This window comes from Hylaeus volcanicus, chromosome 6, assembly GCF_026283585.1.
Source record: "Hylaeus volcanicus isolate JK05 chromosome 6, UHH_iyHylVolc1.0_haploid, whole genome shotgun sequence".
NCBI classification, from domain to species: domain Eukaryota; kingdom Metazoa; phylum Arthropoda; class Insecta; order Hymenoptera; family Colletidae; genus Hylaeus; species Hylaeus volcanicus.
The window spans coordinates 25,579,246-25,591,984 of NC_071981.1; the positions used below are offsets into that span (position 1 = coordinate 25,579,246).

The 12,739-nt window shown below is 38.7% G+C and overlaps 3 protein-coding genes across 9 annotated transcripts in view; 2 read left to right on the plus strand and 1 right to left on the minus strand.

The window, feature by feature from the left end:
* The first annotated feature begins 53 nt into the window (after nucleotides 1-53).
* Nucleotides 54-3,524, plus strand: LOC128878966 (elongation factor 1-gamma). The gene is made up of 8 exons (XM_054127670.1): nucleotides 54-290; nucleotides 417-566; nucleotides 1,148-1,211; nucleotides 1,291-1,433; nucleotides 1,666-1,968; nucleotides 2,052-2,348; nucleotides 2,433-2,585; nucleotides 2,662-3,524. Exons 1-8 carry the CDS (start codon nucleotides 279-281, stop codon nucleotides 2,815-2,817), a joined length of 1,278 nt encoding a protein of 425 aa, XP_053983645.1. The 5' UTR covers nucleotides 54-278; the 3' UTR covers nucleotides 2,818-3,524.
* Nucleotides 2,579-5,059, minus strand: LOC128878971 (probable 39S ribosomal protein L49, mitochondrial). Its single transcript, XM_054127674.1, has 4 exons — nucleotides 4,790-5,059; nucleotides 4,108-4,294; nucleotides 3,685-4,032; nucleotides 2,579-2,719 (listed from the first exon to the last, which is right to left on the minus strand). Exons 1-3 carry the CDS (start codon nucleotides 4,889-4,891, stop codon nucleotides 3,758-3,760), a joined length of 564 nt encoding a protein of 187 aa, XP_053983649.1. The 5' UTR covers nucleotides 4,892-5,059; the 3' UTR covers nucleotides 2,579-2,719; nucleotides 3,685-3,757.
* The window catches only part of LOC128878965 (uncharacterized), a 16,551-nt gene continuing 8,835 nt past the window's right edge, over nucleotides 5,024-12,739 (plus strand). The window contains exons 1-5 of one of the 7 annotated variants that reach the window (XM_054127664.1): nucleotides 5,024-5,164; nucleotides 7,122-7,359; nucleotides 7,725-7,850; nucleotides 8,040-12,456; nucleotides 12,548-12,623. In XM_054127664.1, the coding sequence (XP_053983639.1) occupies nucleotides 8,125-12,456; nucleotides 12,548-12,623 (4,408 nt within the window). In that variant the 5' untranslated portion in view covers nucleotides 5,024-5,164; nucleotides 7,122-7,359; nucleotides 7,725-7,850; nucleotides 8,040-8,124. Of the gene's footprint in view, nucleotides 5,165-6,973; nucleotides 7,360-7,724; nucleotides 7,851-8,039; nucleotides 12,457-12,547; nucleotides 12,624-12,739 lie in introns of all 7 variants that reach the window. The other 6 variants (XM_054127663.1, XM_054127662.1, XM_054127669.1 and 3 more) reach the window with 6 other exon arrangements.

Genomic DNA, 12,739 nt, shown 5'->3' on the forward strand with positions numbered 1-12,739 from the left:
TCCATTTTATTAATAGCGATACACACGATAGATACGTTACATGTTTCTCCAAGTTCTAAAATCTGGTTTAATCAAGAGTCTTTGCATGATATCGTCTCGATTCGCGAAGTTTGCAGTGTTGGACGGTCCAAGTTCGGTTGGAAAAGTTGAATATATTTTGTGGGGATTGCAAGTTACGGGTACATTGTAGGGACGTATCTATTAGTGTGGAGACTTTATGCACTCAAGAGAAACGATCTTTACCGGCCTTCGACTTCCTCTTTCCGTAACTGGCTATAATGGCGTCCGGAGTAAGTCTCTCTCGTGCGATTCGCACCGCTAACCATCGACGTAATGACGAACCAACGTGGACACACATTCCGTTAGAAATATGAATTAATCCAGTAACCAGCTAATCGAGCCACGATTTATTTCAGACTCTGTACACCTACCTGGAAAACTTCAGAGCCTACAAGGTGCTGATCGCGGCTCAATACTCCGGTGCTCAGGTCAAGATCGCAGATGATTTTGTTTTCGGCGAAACGAATAAATCCGAAACTTTCTTGAAGAAGTTTCCATTGGGAAAGGTACGTCGCGCGATGCAGCATGTTTCTTTCATTTCGTTGCGTGTTATACGTTATTTGGAAACCAGCTGGTGTCTCATGATTTTCGCAAGACAGTACAGTAAATTTTCGACTCGAGAAGTTTATTCGTTTTGAAGCTATTCGAATTGTACCTATAAGATGCATTTCTGGGTAAAAGAGGATCAGATCCAAGTTGTATCCTTGGTATTGCTTAGTTAACGGTAAACCAGCTGGCATCTTCATCTATGATTTTAACAAGTCGTTACATTGTAAAAATTCTCTACACGATTAATTAATTCTGAAACTTTCTATATAAGTCAAATTCTATAAATACAATGTATCGTAAGGAAATAAAAATATCAGGTATGGTTTATGATTAATGTGATATTTTCAATATGAGGAATGTGAGCAACAACGAGTAATATTTGCTTAGTGACTTGTCGACCATCTGGTATCTTTTGGAATGAATTTTTACATAACTGATTAATTCATTCTAGAGCTTCCTCTGGAGAATACAATATAAATAAGTCAAATGTGGCATAAGCGTGAAAAAAATATCGCTGATTTCTAAATTTTGTATTTAGGTCCCAGCATTTGAAACATGCGACGGAAAATGTATCACAGAAAGCAACGCGATTGCATATTACGGTAAAATTTATGATTGATACGTCGCACGAATAGCAGAATAGAGTTGTGTGTGCATAATACAAATCGCTCCCTTTTTTAGTGGCTAACGATCAGTTGAGAGGTAAAACTGACCTGGAACGCGCAGAAATCATACAATGGTTCGGATTCGCGGATTCTGAGATTCTTCCAGCTAGCTGTGCATGGGTGTTCCCATTACTGGGTATTATGCCATATAATAAGCAGGTATGGATGAAAGTTTACCATGTTATATTTATATCTGTAAATCCTCCTTCAAAGGCAAAAGTAGTCTAATACCATGACTAATTTTGTAACTCTACGAGGTATAGCAATGTTAGCATATTATACGATATGTACGAATTTTGCGTTACATATCTAATAATATGCGTACATTTTTAAATTTAGATTTGTAAAGATTATTTTGGTACAATTTTCTTTATTACGATATTAATTTCAGACCGTGGAACACGCTAAGGATGACGTAAAGAAAGTATTGACCGCTCTTAATTCTCACTTGCTTACGCGTACTTACTTGGTCGGAGAACGACTGACTTTAGCCGATATTAGCGTCGCCATGACATTACTCCATTTGTACCAGTACATACTTGAACCGAATCTACGTAAACCGTACCAGAACGTAAATCGATGGTTCCAAACTGTTATTTACCAACCCGAGTCAATAGCTGTAATCGGTGCCTTCAAATTGGCTGAAAAAACTCTCAAGTATGATCCAAAGAAGTTCACGGAAGCTCAAGCAAAAGTTAGTGTTATTCTGTTGTTTTGAAGTCCTTTTTGTTCACCTAACTTTGTTTTATACGATAGTAATTATATTTATTATTTTAGCCTTCAAAGAAAGAAAAAAAAGAAAAGGAACCCAAGAAGGAATCTAAGGAATCAAAAGAATCAAAGAAAGAGCCAGTGGAAGAACTAGATCCAGCAGATGCTGCTCTAGCTGCGGAACCTAAATCTACAAATCCTTTTGATACCTTACCAAAGGGTACCTTCGATCTCGATGATTTTAAGAGATTTTATTCTAACGAAGATGAGTCGAAGTCTATACCTTATTTCTGGTCAAAGTTTGATCCAGAACATTACAGTATTTGGCTTGGTGAATACAAGTACAACAGCGATTTAACGAAGGTAAACAAATATACCCAAATGAGATTTTTACAAGTTCACGTATAAATTTTTATTCAACATTTTTTTTTTTTTTTTTTTTAACAGGTCTTTATGTCTTGCAATCTAATAAGTGGTATGTATCAACGACTAGACAAAATGCGGAAGGGTGCATTTGCCAGCGCTTGTCTATTTGGTACAGACAACGATAGCAGTATCAGTGGTATTTGGGTTTGGCGTGGACAAGAACTTGCTTTTACGGTTAGTTTCTTCTTGTATTTCTTTACATTTGTATAATCGACAATATGAAATTTAACGATCGTACTTATTTGTGTAGCTGTGTCCGGATTGGCAAGTAGATTACGAATCGTATAGTTGGACCAAGTTAGACCCCTCTAAAAAAGAAACAAAACAGTTGGTTCAACAGTATTTCAGCTGGACTTGTACCGATAAAGAGGGACGAAAATTTAATCAGGGAAAAATTTTCAAGTAAAATTTTGCCATATGCTTACTATTAAACAGAACACTTTGTTCGCATGAAATAAACATAAAAAAAACGATTAAATATCATCGAACTTTACACAAAAACCTTTAGAATCCTGTATTTCATAGCTTATTCTCATTTATTTAATTTTTTTTCTTCAATTGTTCCTGTTTGTCGATATATCTGTTGTATAACTCGATGCTTTTTACCTTGTCACGTTTGAAATGCCGTTCCAAATCTAGTTTTATCGCACGTTTGCATATGTGTGTATAGTTCGCGAAATGTGGTATTTTCGAATTTATTTTAATACTGTTCGAGTAACGCAGTATGAATAAGAGACAAAATTTCCTTTTTAATAGAATAAATGATGTGATATTTAATTTCATATTCGTACTCCTAGAAATTTCTATTTCGCGTACATGTGTTAAATTATTTAATTTATACATTGTTTAAACTGTCATAACTATATAGAAATACAAATAATTCGATAGACGTAAGAAATAAGATTACTTTATTCGTTTGTTACCGATTGTTTAATAAAAAAAAAGCATGTGTCGTAATTTATAATTAAACATTAAGATGAAGACATAAAATTACGAACGCAGCGTTACGCCTATATTTAAGTCAACTGCTACACATATTATACGATTCATTCTCCATGCCAGCTTGTGTGAAGTTTAATTTTAAATATAATGCATATTTTTACAAAAATAAAACTGTTGAATTTTTAATTATTAAAATAAAGTTTGTACGCTTCTAAAATTCCGTATTACCGCTTAAATATTATCTCGAGGACGAGTATTAAAAGCTCAACATTTAGAGACATAAATTACATATTTTTATACGATTTTATTTTTTATAACAAATAATAGTTACCATAACAAATTATATCTTCTTATATTTACATCGATCGCTCGAGTACGAGATTACGCAGATGTCGTTACAGCTTTTAAAATCCCTTGGAGTCCATCCATCTTTTGACAAGGGACACAAAATCTCCCCTAAATCGAATCTCGCCTACGAGTTCGTTTACACGGACACCCAACATTCTGCCTGTTTCTTTGGTCAAATAATCTCTTAATTCGGATTCTAACTGCCAAATATCTCCTTCAATCCTACGAATAATGGTTTGTCTTCGCATTCCTCTAAATGTAATGGCAAGATAGACAGATTGCATGTAATTTTTTGAACGCTGTATGTGGTATGGGTAAGTCCCTGGTTTTACTGTTAATTAAATGAAATTAATTAGTTGCTTACAAACAAATCATTCAATGTTTCAAAATATCAAGCATAACTTACCAGTAGGTGGCTTCCATCCGGAGGGTAATACTTTCTCCTCGAGAGGAGGCAGAGGCACAACCGTAGGTGGAAGTAATCGTGTCACGTATTCCCATTCTCGAGGATCATTCGATATCTCATAATCTGGATATTGTTCAGTTTCATTGTACACAGGGGAAGATTTGTAACTTCCCCATCTTTTGTCGATCTAATAAAACATAAAAATGTATGAATGATTTCTAATCAAACACTTCATAACACTTTGTTTAGGTTGTATTTCGATAAATTGTCTTCAGGCAATGATTTTCAAATTTTCTCTAACCATTGGCATAAACTTGAAAAAATAAAGAATCTCCAATCGATCCGTGCAGCGAGTTTGAAAAGGTTAAGAATCGCTGTCGTGCACTAGAATAACATAGCGTGCGCTTCGTGTTGCTCTGCTTTTTAAAGTTTAACGGTACATTTTTCAAGATCCCTCCCATGTATCCTCATCGATCTATTCGCTTAAAGATCGAGGAAAACTTTACCATTAAATGAAAATAAAAAGCTAACAACGTAAATACTTGGCGAAAGCTTGTCCCTTTGTTAGTGCACGTTAAGGTAACCCATCATAACGATAACGTGAGAGAATTCGTCGACATCGTCTGACGACAGATTATAAAAACGAGAAAAAAGGTGGAAAGCATAAGACGCGTGACATTACCTGACAGACGATCGGCGAGACGTTGTTTAGTTGAAATTGAGCAGTGGAACGAAGAATAATCGCCGAAAGTTTCGAGCGCGTGAAGAGTCGAAGGGCGGCCATTTTGACTTGGATAAATAAGGGTCGGTGGCCGCCATTGGTGCGCACGGGCGCGTCTTCCTTTTCGTTCTCGTACCAGATCGAGCCTTTTCGCGCGACGGGCCTGTAATTCCAGCATTTTTACCGTCTCGCGAGAAACTTGGTCGCGCTCGCTCGCCCGCCCGATAGGCGAACGCGTCACCGAGCGACCGTGAGTAACATAAAATTCGACCAAATAACCAACGGGGTTCAGTCAGCGCCGGATTAAGATTTTGTAGACCCCTGGGCTACAACACTGTGAGTATGCATATATACGTATACATATGTATCACGAATATATATATATATATATATATGTATGTATATAATACAGCCAGTGTCGGATTAAGATCTCGCGCACCCCGGGCTACAGGACTGTGATACGAGACAGTATTTCTTTTTGCCGCAATATGTTTACTGCAAATATGTACATACTGTAATCGAATTAATCGAGTTCTTTCGTAAAATAGACAATTTCAAGTAATCGTTTTAATTATTTAATTTCATTAAATTGTCTTCAGGCAATGATTTTCAAATTTTCTTACTTAATTTTCTGGAGGCATCCAAGACTATAGTCAGTGTGTCAGTCAGTTTTTTACCAAAATTCCGTCGAAAAAAGAAAAAGTTGTAATTTATTGTAAATACAAACATTTATATAGTCCTCTTGAAATTATGTATCGCTTTAATCTACAGCAACAAATCCATCGATATTTATTAGTCTTGCTTGAAATGCTTGAAAATTATACTTGACGTAACGACAAATTGATAACTCTGGTTTAACACCTGCCAGTATTAACCAATTTATCTTGTCTTGCATTGTTACATTTATAAATGAAAACCCTTTTTATGTATTACTAATGGAAATGTCGAATACAGAATCTGTTATTCTTTTCGATATAAGAAATTTTCTGCTTTTGAATATAGTCTGTTCTGGTTGTCGAAAAGACACCTTGTTATTTTCTTTTTAATATACAAAATTATCAAATTATCTTGTCTTTTCAGAATGCTGTACTCACATTTAAGAATTTATTTAATACAGCACAGCCATTCGTGTTACAAATACAGTTCTTTAAACTGAAGTACCGAGCACAAAGAAGTACAAGTATTTAAATCCTCTATTACATACCTAATTTTGAAAATATGTTTTGTTTCTTATGCAAAGTGTAAATTATCTTGATCAGAATAATAATTTCATCAAATTTGATTTTAAACTTATTCTGTTGTATCTGTACTCGCTTTTTTTTTTAATTAAAAAATTTATTTTTGTAATGTGTACAAAAAATAATGGATAAAATATTGTCTAAGCATGTCATATTCAATAACGTTTAAAAATTAAATTCGCAAACAAATATCAGAACTCAATTTATTTACCTTCTACGGTCTAATAATCTTATTGAATCACTTTTTTCTATTTTTAAAATGTATCGTTCGAATAAAAGTCGGATTTTCGTGGAGTTCGATCGGTAATCGAGAATTCAACGAAAAAACCCAGCTCATACATGGCGGAAATCGGCTGGTTGGTAATACTGATTACAACCCCTAAAGTCGATGCTTTAATTCGGTCCGAAGTATAGCATCTCTATATGCCATTGTATTATTACTGTAAACAAACGTAGTTTATTAATCGAACTCATTTCTAAATTGATCTTTCAGAGTACTTTAATTCAGCATTGACAAACGAAACTTTTAGAGAGTTTAACTTAGTAGAGGTCCCTGCAACCCCTAAATCCTATGTCTTGTCAGCCCTGAGTATAGCAATTTGTTTCCCCTAGTATGCTTGCTACTATGTATCAATCGAGCTTTTTTTTTAAATTGATAATTTCGAGTATTTCTATTTAGACTTAAAATTCCTACCTTAATTTGGACATCGAGTACATTATTTCTGTTTCTGCTGTAGAATGTTTACTACAAATATAGTATTGTGCATAAATAAGATTTTCTCTACTTTGATTCGATATTGGGGAACAAAATAAATTTTTAACAAATTTCTCGAGAACCCTAAAACGTAGCCCGAAAAGCCTACATCTTAATTCGGCCCTGGGTTTAGTTATCGCAAACGCTGTATAGTGCTCCTAGTGCCGCGTTGCTGAGAATTTTTGACGGTGGATCGTTGCGTTTCGATGGTAGTATCGCGGATGATTTTCGTGTGGCGAGCGAGCACGAATTGTACGTAAGGTGAACGTATCTTGTACGTGGTTTCCCGTGGTGTTCGAAGGGGTTGAATGGGGTTGAATCGTCGGGTGAAATAACGCGAAACGAAATTAGCGCGAACGGACCATGGACCTGGGAGAGGTCGCGTGTTCCGCCGTCAGGTGGCAGTAGCCTGAAAACAGTGGGACAGCGTACGAGAGACAGACACCCTGCAACGGGACTCTGTGTGTTTTTCACGGAATTATTTTTCGGAGTTTTCTCGCAAAAGCCACGCTTCTGGACGGCGATTTTTCGGCCGAGAGGTGAGTATACGCGACGAAGCGAATGCCTAGCTGCGAAATCCCGTCGACAGCGCTCGCCCGACCACGTACTAAACCTTCGAAATCTCGAATCGGGTCCGACCTTTTGTTTATTCGTGGCGATTTTTTCGCGACGATTTGTCGCGTGATTTTCGATATTTCTTGCCCATTCAACCCCGAATTTCTCGTCTCGTTAGTTAACGGGCGACACGGGCTTTCTTTCGGCCGTGAATTGTTCACGATCCGCAGCACGATCGACGAGATATCGTGGTAAATATTTCGTGGCAATTCCCCTGCCCGAGAGAAGAGGGACTCCGTGTGTATCCGTGTAAATGCAAAGTTTGTCACGTAATTTTTCTGACCGCCAGGGCCGCATCTATCAACCCTGTTATTCCGGCCGGCCGCTCATCTACTCGCATCCAAAGACGAATTATGTAGTTTTTCCACTCGGCGTACAGAGTCAATTCGTTCCTGTCTCGCTTTTAAGAGGAAAGGTACTATTTCTTCGATTATACAAATATTCCAATATTATCTTTGCATTCCCTTCTAAATTGAATAGATTATAATAGTACATGATTTTTATAATAAATATCTTCATAGACCTATCGTTTTTCAGTCGATACGTATAAAACTTGATACCATTGCTTCTTTCAATTCCTAAATATGTATTGTTCCATTACTAGGGAACTTGACAAATTATCTTGAACGCTACCATGGTAGTAGCGCATACTCTTCGGTTGGTAAATGGCTTGCAATTTCATGTAACGAATGAAATTGCAGGAGCCCAATGTGGGTGGAAGTGAGATGGCATCCAGGGAAAAGAAACCCTTAGCGCCTTCCAAAGCAAAACAGAAGGCGACGAATGAATCTGGCTTGCCATCAAATGAAATCAAAAGTAGAAAGGGCAAGTCTTTGACGAATCTTAAACAACAGCAACTAGCACGTGATATTTTGGAGGCAGTGGCAACCGGCAGTCAGCTTCCTCCGAAATTAGAGGCAAGCCTGCCACGCAAGAAAGTTCTCAGAAACCTCAAGCGCAAACAAAAGTTGAGAGTAGCGAAGGCTAATCTTATTAAAGCAAAGGTTACGAGGAAAGTAGCCAACAGAAATTTGTGCAGAATAACGTCTGACATCAAGAAGGGCGTCAAAACGAAAAAAGTGAAGTTATTAGAGGAAAACACGGCCGATAATAACTCGAGAATTGTAGAGCAACGAGTAAACGATACGGATAGCGAAAATACAGGGACGGAAATATATAACAGAAGTGCCAAGAACAATCTCAGGACCAAAAAAACCAAGCTTGTAACAAAAAGTAGCGGGGAAGTAGAAAACGAAGACAAAGATACGGACTCTATCGCTGGATCCAGTACCAAGAGCAGTCCAAAATTGAACAGAAAAGGGAAAAATTCCGAGAGTCTGGACTCTTTGTCTAAAAGCGTTAAATCGACCAAGATATCGGGATTTAAAAGGAACAATATCAAGGAGAAGGACAGCTTCACCAAAAATACGGAAGGGGATATCAAGTGCGTGAAAGGTAAAAAGAGTAATAGCAAAGATATAGATTACGCTAGCGCAAAGGCATCCACGATTGACACAAAATTTTCGAAATCGCTTCTGGATGCAAAGAGTTCTATAGATCTTACCATAGACGAAGTTATAGCTTCGATGTTGAGCGATTCGGAAATAGATAGCCAACAAGGAATAACGGAAAAAACCGAAGGAAAAATCAGGAGAAGTAGAAAAATGCTGGTAGAAGAAAACATAATTTTGGATGAAATTAAAAAAGAACCAGACACTGACGACGCCAAAATTATATCCGATGGTGAGAGCTTCGAAACCGAATCCTTCCAAAGCATCATACAGTTGAGGAAGAGATCCAGTACGTCGGTTGGTCAAAGAAGTTTACGAAATGGAAAGTTGCGGCAGTCGGATTCTGTTATTTCCACAGACTTGGATCCTAAGAAACGTCGAAGGTTAAACTCGGATGACCCTGTTAGTTCAGAAATTTCAGGAGATAACAACGCGGATAGTAGTATAGACACGGAATCTTGTTTTTCCGAATCTAGCGGTAACGATCCTCAAATAGTTATGGTAACAGCCAAAGATGAGGCTTGCTTGAAGAAGGATATTCTGAAAAATTGCGAGGATAGTTCTCAAAATGGTTCTGAAACAGAAAACAATAATAACAGTGATCGAGTAGATAGGGCTAGCGAAGTAGGACCCACTCTACGCTCAAAAACTAAAGCCAAAAGTACAGAAATCGAAATAAAAACTGACAATATCAAAGTTGATTATACAAGAATAGCACCTAAGAATACAGAGTTACAGGAAGAGATAAAGAAAGTAAGCAATTTAGATCAAGTTAGAAAAGATAATATTTTAGCAAAATTTGCAGACAAGTCCAAGAGTCGTAGGAGTAGCTTAAACATAGATATGAAGAAGACGGTCAGTCCGTTTTATAGTACAGACAAATCGGATGGCAGTCCAAAATCACAAATAGATCAAATGATAGAAAATATCAAACTCACGATCGCCAAGTCCATCGAAAGTAAAATGTTTGCTACAGAGAAGGGACTCGGATTAAGTAAAAACTTTGAAGTACCAAAAATCGAAGAAATAATAGCACCCTTAAGCGCAGAGTCCCAGAAATTGGGCTTGGAAGAAAATCCAGACGAAGACAAGTCTACTATTTCCAAAAATGAGATCAAATCGGACAATTCAGAAGATTCGGTACCAAAAGTGGCCGACACTGCCAAAGAAATTGAGAAACTAGTCATGGGCGATATCGAACCAGCGGAAACTCATTCTCAAAATATTCAAGAAAGCGAATCTCTCGATGCCGATGGAAGTGATATTGTACATAACGCTTCCGAATCTGTTCACGTGGAGAATAGCGAAAACAATTGTCGCAAATCTGTGGAACAGCAGGAAGAACCAAGCGAATCTTCTACCTCGACAGAGGTGTCCGAGAAATATTCGGATCAAGTAACCGATGATCAAATTAAAATAACAGACGACAGTAAAAAAGGAGTGGCTGTTAGAAAATCCCCAAGAATAATTGACAAAAATTCTCCGGAAAATGTAAACAGCGAGACTGCGAAAAAAGTGAATAGGGTATCGAATAAAACAGTACAGAAGTCTGACAATTGTGAAGAATCTCCTCAAGATGTTGCAAATAACTCTTTATGTTTGCAAGAAGATGCAAATAACTCTTTATCTCTGCAAGAAGATGCAAATAAATCTGTACCTCTGCAAGAAGATACAAATAAATCTGCTTTTAAAGATACAGTTTCGAATGTCGAACCCCTTAGAAATGAATCGACCAAGATTGCACCAGGACCTTTGATCGACGATGCAGAAACTGGATCCCAGCAGATTAACGAAAGGCTCGTCAAAGAAGAAGCAAAGACAAATGAAGCTACCGAAAGCGAAACCGTGGTTCCTTTAAATACTTTTGTAGATTCTGAAGAAGCAGAAACGTTAGAAAGTATTTCAAAAGAAGTAGAGAGATTAGTAGCGGAAAGTCAATTGAGTAATCAGTTACAAAATGTTGCAAAAGGTGTGCAAGACGAGCGAGAATTGAGTATTACGAATGTAACAGAATTCTCACTGTCTCTAAGCGAATCAACCGCAATACCAGACGACGGCAACGTACAAGAAGCAACTGTCGACGAAGTAAACGTTGAGCAGGACACAAGTAATATGGAAGACATACCCCGGACATTAGAAAAGCCCAAAGAAAACGAACATGGTACTCTGCAATCTGTGCTACATACGAAACAAGATAGCAGTAACTGTTACGCATCGGTTACTTCTAACTCGAACACAGATTCTAACGCTAGTGATACCTGTAATTCCATCGAAGACAACCCAAAAGATACCGAAGATACCAACAAAGATAATACGTGCAAAGAGAATAGAACCTGTAACGTTGCTATAGGTGTTAAAAGTTTCGAGTCCGATGAGCAGAAAGTAGTTTCGAAGAAAGATTCGGAACACGGACAGTCCACGGCGACGGAGGAGGCTGAAAAAGAAAGTGAGAAATTACCAACCGACGTTGCAACGATGGAAGACCAAAAGTCTGCGGCTGAGGACAAGAAGAGGGTGCTGAGGGCTCGAGAGAAATCGAGAAAATCAGAGAAACGACAAACGTCTTCTAGCAGGGAACGGAGCGACGGTACGACGAATGTTAAAACCGAGGAAGAAGTCGAAAAGGTGCAGAATATCGCGAGAGATGTGCAAGAACTACAGGAGGAAAAGGCTGACGCTGTAGTGAAAACAGAGGACACGGATGACGCTCAAAACGAATTGGAATCGAATGGGTCCGAGCCTCAGGTTCGGCCGAGACGCAGCAGGGAGACGAAGAAGCGCAAGGAGGATCAGCTGACTGCGTTGAAGAACAGACGATCGAAGGTTCGGAGATCCGACCAGCAAAACAAGGAAGAGACCCTGCTGGACGACGAGGTAGCCACGATAAACGAAAACAATCGATCGTTCCTGAGTAAGTATGAAAACGGGTCGGAATGTACGACGAATTTCCGTGGTTTTTCCGAGGGTGGCAGAGGCAGCCTCGATAAACATCAGGAAGCAGCGGACAACGCTCGAAGCAAGTCGGAGAACGACTTGGTCATCGGAAGGAAACCTGGAAAACCTAACTGCGAGAACAGGCTATCCGTGAACCTCTCGACGAATCACATGGCCAAGCAAACGGAGAATATCAACATACTGGAAGCGGAATGTAAACCTGTAAAGACACCGGAGACGTCGCAAAAGGACTCCGACGAAACGTCCATGTCAGGCGAGTCGTCCAGCAGCGTGAACATCACCCCAAAGATCTTGGAAACACCAGAGGACAAGGTTAAGAAAGAGTCTATCTTGAGATTGCTAGGATTGGAGTCGTTGGAGAAGGCTGCCGAGCGACTGAGCCATCAGAAAGCGAAGAAGGAACAGTACACGGGCACTCTGAAGACCGTGATCAGGGTACAGAAGGATAAGGATAAGGACAAGAGGCGGTCGAGGTCCCCTTTGAAGATGGTGCTGAAGCAAGGCCGCGGAGACGGGGAGGGCGATTCACCCGAGTTTTACACCATTCAAAAGGAGGTAAGCTATCGGAATATCGAACAATATTCAATATAAAACCCATTTCGATCAAATGTTTTTTCTCAACTGTTGACTTGTTTTCTGTTTTCAGTTTGGAACCAGTGGTTTGGGAGATAGCAGCTCTGGTGCGAACCGAAAGTTCTCTACTAACCACAGACACTCTTGCGGTAATCCTGGTTGTGGGAATAACTACATTCTTAATCGTTCCCTTGTCCTTCTCTGCTTTATTAAAACGAACACACACACACACACACACACACACACACACACACACACACACACA

Bases quoted from the DNA above. Each gene is read 5' to 3' on its own strand.
- LOC128878971 (XM_054127674.1), bottom strand. From the start codon at position 4,891: ATGGCCGCCCTTCGACTCTTCACGCGCTCGAAACTTTCGGCGATTATT. The intron at 4,295-4,789 runs GTAATGTCACGC...ATGTTTTATTAG, and splicing joins TCTCGCCGATCGTCTGTCAG to ATCGACAAAAGATGGGGAAG. The intron at 4,033-4,107 runs GTAAGTTATGCT...TTTAATTAACAG, and splicing joins CGGATGGAAGCCACCTACTG to TAAAACCAGGGACTTACCCA.
- LOC128878966 (XM_054127670.1), top strand. The intron at 1,434-1,665 runs GTATGGATGAAA...TATTAATTTCAG, and splicing joins TTATGCCATATAATAAGCAG to ACCGTGGAACACGCTAAGGA. The intron at 1,969-2,051 runs GTTAGTGTTATT...TTATTATTTTAG, and splicing joins TCACGGAAGCTCAAGCAAAA to CCTTCAAAGAAAGAAAAAAA.